Source organism: Cyprinus carpio, chromosome B2 (assembly GCF_018340385.1).
Source record: "Cyprinus carpio isolate SPL01 chromosome B2, ASM1834038v1, whole genome shotgun sequence".
NCBI lineage: Eukaryota > Metazoa > Chordata > Actinopteri > Cypriniformes > Cyprinidae > Cyprinus > Cyprinus carpio.
Window position 1 is genome coordinate 6,255,332 of NC_056598.1, and position 9,334 is coordinate 6,264,665.

Consider the following 9,334-nt stretch of genomic DNA (forward strand, 5'->3'; position numbering starts at 1 on the left):
CCACAGGAACGAATGACTGCTGTTCGGGACACATGATCACACTTCACACAGTTTGAGTCTGAATCAAGGATCAGAAACATGCACTGACGAAAGGTGAGGAAACTTTATTAGTTGCAACTACTTTATATACCATTAGTTATAACTACTTTATGCAAATGTGATGATAGCTTTTATTGTATTGTCTATGCTGAAAAACTGTTTTAATGGAATAAACTAATTTAAGTAATTTAGGCATAGGTGATATTGTTTAATAAAGGTTGGGTTGCACACACTAAAGCATTAATATAGCTTTGATGCATAACTGTTTTGCTAAAGTAGGTTGAGATGTTACAGATACACTGAGAACTGACAGTGTCACTTCACAAGCTTGTGATTTTGTGAAGATTGTGCAGGAACAGCACCTAAGTTCTCTTATAATTTAGGATTGCTATGATTCTTTTAATAAAAAAAAGCTCCTTGAATCAGTCTGATAAATCCTGCGCTTAATCAAAGTGGTAACTAAATCATCTGACTCCGTTAATGAACTGCAAGTTATTATGTGATATGATATGTCTTGAAATACAGCAAGTTTTGAGTACTTAAAGTTTGGAAAAGTCAGTTTTATTACTGACAGGCTGTTGATAATGTGTAGTGAAAATAACACATTTGCAATTAGAGCTTTCATTTTTTCGTATTAATTATATTTTGAATATTATTATTTTTTTTTAAATGCATATCACCTTTTTTTTTGCCAGTGTTTCTTTTTCAGATATTTTTACACAAATGCAATGTAAAATTCAAATTATATTTTTTTTTTTTCCCAAAATGATAACTGGATGCCATTCTCTAAATTAAAAAAGTCATTTGACAACAGTGAAGCATACTATTGTTTAAAATGTTAAACATGTAAATATGCATGATTTACTTAGGCCTACTATTTGTAAAGAGTAAGGTAAACACACATACTGTAGATTATTCAATTCCAGAGTATTCCATTTCAAACATGGTCCTTGTTTTAGTGAAAACCATTCAAAAGAACCAAGTATTATGGTTTTGTTTTATTTGTGATTTTTTTTTTTTTGTACTAGGTTTGTTTTGTTTTGTCTGCTGTGAAGAGTTCAAATATGAACTCAAATATGAAAAGTGATCAGTCACATGGCATCTATGGCTCAGTTGATTGGTTCAAATAAATGAGAGCCTGTACAGCAAAGATGGCAGCATGCAATTTGTATTCATCTTGAGGAATGCATGTGCCATTTGCCTTTGACATGAATGGAATGTGCAGTAGCTAACATGAAAGAACAATAAATAATACTTTAACAGCATTTTTAATGTTAATGTCTACATGTACGTTTTAACCATAGACTGTATAGAAACATGGACGTAGTGTCTGTGACGTCACCCGTAGTTTCCTGAAGAGCGTTTTTGAAGCTCAAAGTGGGCGGAGCGGGCCGTCGCCATTATGGCAGCGCGTCGTCACTCCTGGATAATCAAAAATGGGCAAAAAGGCGGGAGCTGGTTGCTGAAGTCACGCCCACCAAGCTCAACAGCGGTGACAGCAGCGGCAATCCACCTGTCACTCAAGTGGCCATGCCCTTAATTATGCAGAACTTTAAGGCTTAATATAATTTAAACGGATGAGCTATAAAAAAAAATTCACCCCCCTCACAGTTGTCATGAAGGGCAAAATTTGCTATATAGAGCAAAACCACTTTTTAAACCAGGCTGTAAACATGTTTTTTTCTGCTGTAAAGTTGGGCATTTTAACATGGGGAGTCTATGGGACTGACTGCCTTTTGCAGCCAGCCTCAAGCGGCCAGTCGATGAATTACAGTTAAAGTCACTTCCATGAGAGAGAGCGGGAGGTTGTCGCTTGGTTTTAACATTTAAACTTGCATAAATTAACATTAGTTGATGTATAAAAAAAAACAAATCAAGAATTAATACTTGTAAATTAACATTATTCTATTTTAATCTTGTAAACATGTTGTTCAAAAGTTTCCTTAAAGTGCAATTTTTACATGACTTATCCCATAAAAATTAGTTCTGTTTTTAATTTAGGTTGATATAGTGATGCTAAATATATATATATTTTTTTTAATTTGAAGAGAACCAGTAAATTTAGATGTTACCATAACTAATGTCAATGCATTGAACCTTTTTAGGAAGTGTTATTCATTTTAAAATGTGTTGTTTTGAAGCAATACACACCCCAGACGACTGCAGCATCTGAGAGACCCTGGAGATGGAGCTTCTCCCCCTGAGTGTGATGAGTCCCGGAGCGCCCCTTCGTCTGCAAGCAGACCCTTTGTGGCTCCAGCGCCAAGCTGTGGAGGAGCAGGTGGAGCTGTGGTGGTTCAACGAGCCGCACGTGTCTCTCCTGTGCTACTGTTTTTCAGTGGCCATGGTTCTGAGCCTGGGCTTAGCCGGCGTGGGGCTCCTCTCGACCGCCTCCTCCGCCGCGGGGCCCTCGGTGCTGTGGCGCTTGGGCGTAGGTTCCACTCTCTGTCTCCTGGCACTGGTGGTCCTCATGAAGCAGCTGCTCAGCTCTGCAGTGCAAGACATGGGCTGCATACGCAGCCGCAGGCGCATCGAGCAGCTGCGCAGTGGAGGAACGGTGGATCCCGTGCTGTTGCTCTTCACTGGTTTGGCACTGGTGGTGTGTGGGACTACACTGCTCAGTCTCACTCAGCTGGACATGCTGCTCTCTGGCGTGACCCTCCTGGCCAGTGGGGGCGCTGTGGTCCTAGGTGTGATGGCGTATGGTGTGATGGTTTATGTGCAAGGAAGGAGAAACATGAGAAGGCGAAGACGACGAAGGGTGAGAGTGTATACAGTGACGAGGCAAAGGAACCGACCATGGAGGGATTCAACTTCCAGTCAGTCGAATTTGTTGTGAAAGAAGAACCGAGAATTCCATTTGTCTCTAGTTCCTACATGATATTAAGACCTATTTGCACAAACTGGTGTGTAAAACACAATAAAGGAGCTTCAGTGGTGTTTATTTTACACTGTTGTACCTGCAGTTTGGCTAGAAGACATCTTTAGTGACAATCAGACGCCTCCAAATCAAATGCTTTCATTGCCATTTTACGTATCGTCTTATGTGCACCAGGCGATGGAACTTATAGTTGGAAGTCAAAATGATCAAGTAGGAATATTCCATATGGAAATTAATCTTGAATTGAATACCTGGATTTGCCAAATTGCGCCTTGTACAACAAAGTTCACTCCTTTGAATACCATATCCCAGAATGCAGTGCGTTCAACTTCACCATGCATTTCAAATCTGATGAATGAACAGAAACTTCTAGCACACTGGTATCCAACTTACAGTTTTCTGTGGCAAAAAGTAAGCATAGTATGCTATTCCAAAGTCAGACTGTCTTGACTTGAAGTGAAGTTGTTGACTTGAAGTCTCTTGTTCTACACAGCTGTCTACAGGTGGCGCCAAAAACTGGCAACAGTTAATTCTATACACATTCCAGAGTAGTTATTACACTATATGTTTTGAATGACCAGTACATTAAGTATGCACAATTTGCTAAATAAATCTATGATAGAGCTGCATTAAATGTAAGTGGTATATGTGTAATGTAGTAAACTGTAATGAGCTCTTCATAACTGTATTAATTCACCTAAACTAAAAAAATAAATAAAAAGTGCTAATTTTATGCTGTAAGTAGTGAAATATATGTACATAAGCATGTTTGTTCAATTATTAAGTGTGGTATTTTTTTCATTCGCTGGAGAGCTGAACACACCTACATTGCAAGTTACTTTTTTTTTTTAAGACAGGCTTTTAGACATTTAGGAATATATTCAAAGAAAAAGCCACACTGGCTAATAAGAAGAAAAGATTGCATGGTTATCAATTATTATGGATGGATTAATTTTCATAAGTTTGAGTTGTTGAGCTATTGCGGGAACTGTGATCATAAGAAAACAAATGTGTGCATATATATAATTGAATGTCAAATTAATATTAAGGGTTCATATCCAAGTTAAGTTCAATCAACAGCATTTGTGGCATTATATTTATTAGCAAAAAAATAATGATCATTTATATTTAAAAAATTGAGGTTATTTTGAGAGACTTACAATGGAAATTATCTGAGCCCATTTTTGGAGGATTTGAGAACAAATGTTAAGTTTATAATTTTACTAAAATAATTGTTTTCATTCTTCTTTTTCTTTTTTTAAAAGTTGTTTAAACCATATTTTTTACAGTAATTTGATTGTTTCAGGTGTAACAAAATTTTTTTGGGGGAAAGAGAGTAAAGTAACTACACCACTAAATCTAACCATCAGTTAGGCATAAGCAGAAAGGTTATTGATTTTTTTGTTTATGGATTGGCTCCATTCATTTCCATTGTACTGTAAGTGCCTCTGTAACCCAGATTTAAGATGCGATATAAATGCCGAAGATTGAACTTAACTTTTACTAAAACCAGAATATTCCTTCAAAGACTTCTTTGGACTTCTTCTAATCTTTGATGAACAAACGTTCTGAAGAACATCATCTATCAGAAATACAAATGTCCAAACTGTTATAATGATTCCAGACTTTATATTCCTAGTGGGGACATCAGTTTATGTATATAGTGTCTGGAATGAGCAGTTCATCATCACTATCTTCAGTATCTTCCTGCTGGATTTCCTCTTCCTCGGCTTTCTCTCTCTCGTTTGCCTGGATGTAGTTGTCCTCGATGAAGCCATCATCATCATCATCTGAACTTTCTCTCCTCCAGATCAATCTGCCCCTCATGTCACGCACTGGGATCTCTCTCTCCAGATCTCCAGCTTGGCCGAACTGACTGGCCGTTTCTCCCTCCAGTAATAAAGCGTGACTGTTTCTGGTCAGGCACCATCGGAAGAAGCGGTACCTCACGCTCAGTGCTATCAGGAGGCCGATAGAAAGCACCGCTGTCAGAGCACCGAGCACAGTGGGCCAGGTGGAGTGGACTTCAGCGATTCCCGGTGAGTCTGAGGATGGCAAAAGTGATTTTAGTAAATTAATAATGCTTATTAATTGACACACGCAATAATAAGTGAATTTGAATAAAGTAATGCATGATTTATGTTTGATATGACTAAAGTGTTTAATTAGATACTGTTCTCATCAGCATTCACTTAATTATCAAAACATATTTCATATATGCTAATGGACATTAAATTGATGCACTAACCGTTTTGTCCATCTGAAGTACTTTTCATTGAAAGTTCTGATGAAACAGTTGATTGGTCTTCTTGAGGAGTCAGACATTCATGTGCAGACATTGTCATAACCAAATATGTGATCAGAACCGTATTAACTCTGTGGTGTATGTTTCCCATGATGACCTGTCTATAAGAGAGAATATTTTTATGATTTTTTTTTCATCTGTAAATCATATCACAGTCCTGTCATATTGCTTAAAAAGCAAATAGTTTCCTAGTATGGACTAACATGATTAAAGTCAAAGCAATACATTTTGTTTAAATACAGTAGGTCAGTTAAGCAACAGCGTGGTGGAAGTACATTAATAACAGTCCTTTTGAGACACAGAATATACAAAACCTTACTCAATAATAATGTTATGTCATCTTAACACATCTGTAGTATTAAGGCTTAAATACAAGGATGTGGTGAGCAGTGTAAAGCAATGCAACAGTCATATGACTCTCATCTGATCAGCTGAAAAGAGAAATAGTCAAAACCCACTGAAATAACAGTAAAATAAACAGTAATGTTTTTATACATACCCGTTGCTTGGTACAATCCAATATTCCAGTGTTTTTTATAATTTTTTCATTATCATGTTTACAGTGTGGAGTGCATCACAATGGAAGCATCTTGAGCAAAGGTTGAAAGAGGTGTAACTCTTCATCTGGGTTAACAGGTAATTTTTATGACCTGTTAACTCATTTCCGTGTGTCTTTGCAGGTATCAGCAGATCCGCACTGGACGCTTAAAAACTGTTTATGAACTGTTTTGTTTCACCCTGTGCAACATCTTCCCTTCCTTTGTGAAAAAGGAATAATACGCCTATACTTTAAATGAATATACTGCAAACTGATGCTTAACTTCATGCTTGTTACAAAAAAAAAAGAATATTCTGTCATCATTTACTCAGATCCTTTAACCCTCCCTCATATCTAAACTTAACAACTACCTTACTAATAAGCAGCAAATTTGAAGTTTATTGAGTCAAAAGTCATAGTTAATAGTTAGCTAATAGTGAGAATTGGTCCCCAAACTAAAGTGTGAGCTATTCTTCTTTCAGGATTCTTCACTTTGTGTATCAGCATGCGAAATACTGAATTAAATTGAATTCAGAGAAGTAGGAGAGATGAGGTCACGGCACAATTTTCAAAATTGTGCTATTTCAGTAACACAATACCTCAAAAAAATATATATATAAAAAATAAACATAAATGTACCAAAAAGTTGAGAAACAAGGCTAAATGTAAACTTTCAATGCATTCATTTTACTTTCATGTTTAAATACAATGTACACAAATTATTTTTTGTTTAATTGAGTTGGTGACATAATCAAAAATAAGATGTCAAATAAATAAATAAGTACATTTTCCTTTTTGTATACTGTATCCATAATAACTCCAACAGGTGAATTAAAAAAATATTTATATATGTGATATATTATCTTAACATTCATGCTGATTGTCTAGCATTTCTGCAGCTTTGCTAATTCAGAAATACTGTTGCACACAGACACGAGTTCCAAAACTGAAGAGACAATTTACAAACCACTGATGCTTGGCGCACTCTACATTTATTGCTTTTTCTCTATCACATATTTAAGTAATACACTTGATTTAGGTTATTTGAAAGCTTTAATACTTCCGTTTCACCTGTGAAAACTGCTTTGAAATTCAACATTGTGTTACAGTAGGTTCTTTACGACCTTTAGCGGCTCTCCTCTCTACTGGGGTTTTAAAATTTACCCATTTGTCTGATAATCAAATTGTTTTTCATGATTTTTTGAGTGCATACATTTTACCTTTCTTACTTTTCTTACATTTTCAAAATATGCATTACAGCAAGTGGTAACAGTTTATTTTAAGGTGTCCTACACGTTACATGTTTCCTCCTATAAAAACAATTAGGCTAATTATGCATAATTACATGCAAATAACCCTAAGCCAAACCCTAATCCTAACCGTACATGTAGTTAATTATTATTACTCGGTACTTAAATGTATAATTACACAGAAAGAATTAACGAAATTAATAATTATACATTGTATATGTTAATAATTATAAACAAATTAATATGGCAAATATAACTTATATTAGAACATGGTTGCAATGTTTATCTAGGCTATACTGTTATAACTATTTATAAAGGAACCTTTAAGATAACTAATTTGAACTCTTTTAATAATACTATCTTTTTTTCATTGTCTTTGAGTTGAATGTATAAAGCTGTTTTCAAATGTTATCATTTCGCAATCTGTTTTATTTCTTTATTTACTGAATAACATGTTCAAAAATGAGTTATGGTGGACAACTGTGTAACAGGATTTTGTTTCAGTCTGGTCTGAACTGATGAGGTGAAACAGATACCATTACAAATGATGCTTGCAATTAACTTTGTTCAGCGACATTTCACATTTGGTTTAAGTCAGGTCATTGATAAATCTGTGTTTTGTCATGTCAGATGTTTTCATATCACACACAGTCAGTGAAGAGAGAGGTCTCTTTTGTGTTATAATAAGGTCATCTCATTTTCCCCGTTGTCAGGTTGATACATCAGACATCACAAGACACTCCCGGCATGTTTTGCTCTCTTTATATTAATTTTATTATGGAATACATGTACAATACCACCAATATCATAACTGTACAAGGTTCAGTTACTCTTTACATGCTACATTTGAGACTTACAGAAACAAAAGAACTTAGAACACTTAGAAAAATAAAGTAAATGGAAGAGAAAGCACAGCATTAATGATCTTCTGAGAGCGTAGATGCACCTCTGCTGATTCTGACCCACTAGAAATCATTATAGATCACTGTTACGACCCTGTCTAGGGTAAGGCTCCAACATAAACTGAGATTAACCATCTACGATCCTTTGTACATTTATTTACAGAACCACAGAGTAAAAGCACAACTTCAGGGGTGAGCAAAGGCCAAAACAACAAACACCAAGTCAGCTCCTAACAGAGAACACTAAATTCCCTAACAAAAGAAAAACTAAATAAAAATACAATATGCTACCCTAACTCCCTATCTAATGAAAAACAGGAGAAAACAATATTTGCAAAAGAAAATAGCACTCACCCCCTACAGCCTCTAAGTGTGAAAAGAGAGTATTTACAATGTTTTACAAAATATAAAAAATGGAAAATGAGATTGACAACACCTTATCAACTCAAAATCCACACTGCACACAATAGGCAGATCAACAGGCCTCAAGAGCATCAACACCCTGTAGCAAACACACAACAGCAAATGTACAATGGAACAACAGGAAATCACAAGTTGAGCAGAGCTCTCTCCTCAGGCACAGCAGATCCTTTTATTGCTGCTCCTTGGTCCCATTAGCACCAATCAGATCTGGAGATCACTTTGGTAGGATCCAACCCTGTGAGCGAGAGAGAGAGAAAACAAGAAAGCGAAAGAACCAGCAAAGCAAGACACACACTATATGTCTCAAGACGTAACAATCACTTATGAAAAATAAGAAGAGGTACTATTTCCTGACTAAATTAGTGATATCAAATAGAAATAAGTTTTTGATTGGATAGGCTATCTCATTGTTCTAAGAGTAACCTTAGTAATCTTGCCTTTATGTGAACATATAATACCTGTCCTATTGTACATTGTGTACATTGTACAAGCAGAAGTTCAGTGCAACCTCTGAAATATCAAGAAATATGGGGGAATATGACTATATAAACTGTTTTTGGGAGACATTTAACACCAAAATGAGTCCATTAAATTTTTTGAGGTAATTAAAAAACTTTATTTTTATGAAAATAAAGCATCAAAACAAAATTCTCATTATCCTAATGCATTTAACATTTCAGGAATTTTTTATTTATTTTTATTTTTTAATTTCCATTATTCTCAAAGGCAATTTTCATTACTGCAATTCTATTGTTTTCTTTTTTAATACTGTGGTACAATGATTTATTTAATTAAATACTTCAAAAACTTAAGGTAGTAAAACAAATACCATAATAATACACTGTAAAAAAAAAAAAAAAAAAAAAAAAAATGGTAAAATATACTGGTAGTTTTCTGCCAGGACATTTTTATTAACTTTTTATGCTTTGCAATTTGAACAATATATAATTCATTTTCTTCATTCATTAATTCTTTTTTTTTTTTTTGCATTATATT

At 35.1% G+C, this 9,334-nt stretch overlaps 1 protein-coding gene and 1 long non-coding RNA gene across 2 annotated transcripts; both read left to right on the forward strand.

The window, feature by feature from the left end:
* Positions 1–3,641, forward strand: tmem125b (transmembrane protein 125b). The gene is made up of 2 exons (XM_042717863.1): positions 1–93; positions 2,180–3,641. The coding sequence occupies exon 2, from the start codon at positions 2,225–2,227 to the stop codon at positions 2,876–2,878; it is 654 nt and encodes a 217-aa protein (XP_042573797.1). The 5' UTR covers positions 1–93; positions 2,180–2,224; the 3' UTR covers positions 2,879–3,641.
* Positions 3,642–4,827: 1,186 nt separating this feature from the next.
* LOC122136159 lies at positions 4,828–6,092 on the forward strand. The gene is made up of 3 exons (XR_006153963.1): positions 4,828–4,959; positions 5,789–5,825; positions 5,906–6,092. It is a non-coding gene; the product is annotated as an uncharacterized LOC122136159 (long non-coding RNA).
* Positions 6,093–9,334: the final 3,242 nt, after the last annotated feature.

Excerpts from the sequence above, each read along its gene's own strand:
- tmem125b (XM_042717863.1), top strand. The coding sequence starts at position 2,225 with ATGGAGCTTCTCCCCCTGAGTGTGATGAGTCCCGGAGCGCCCCTTCGT.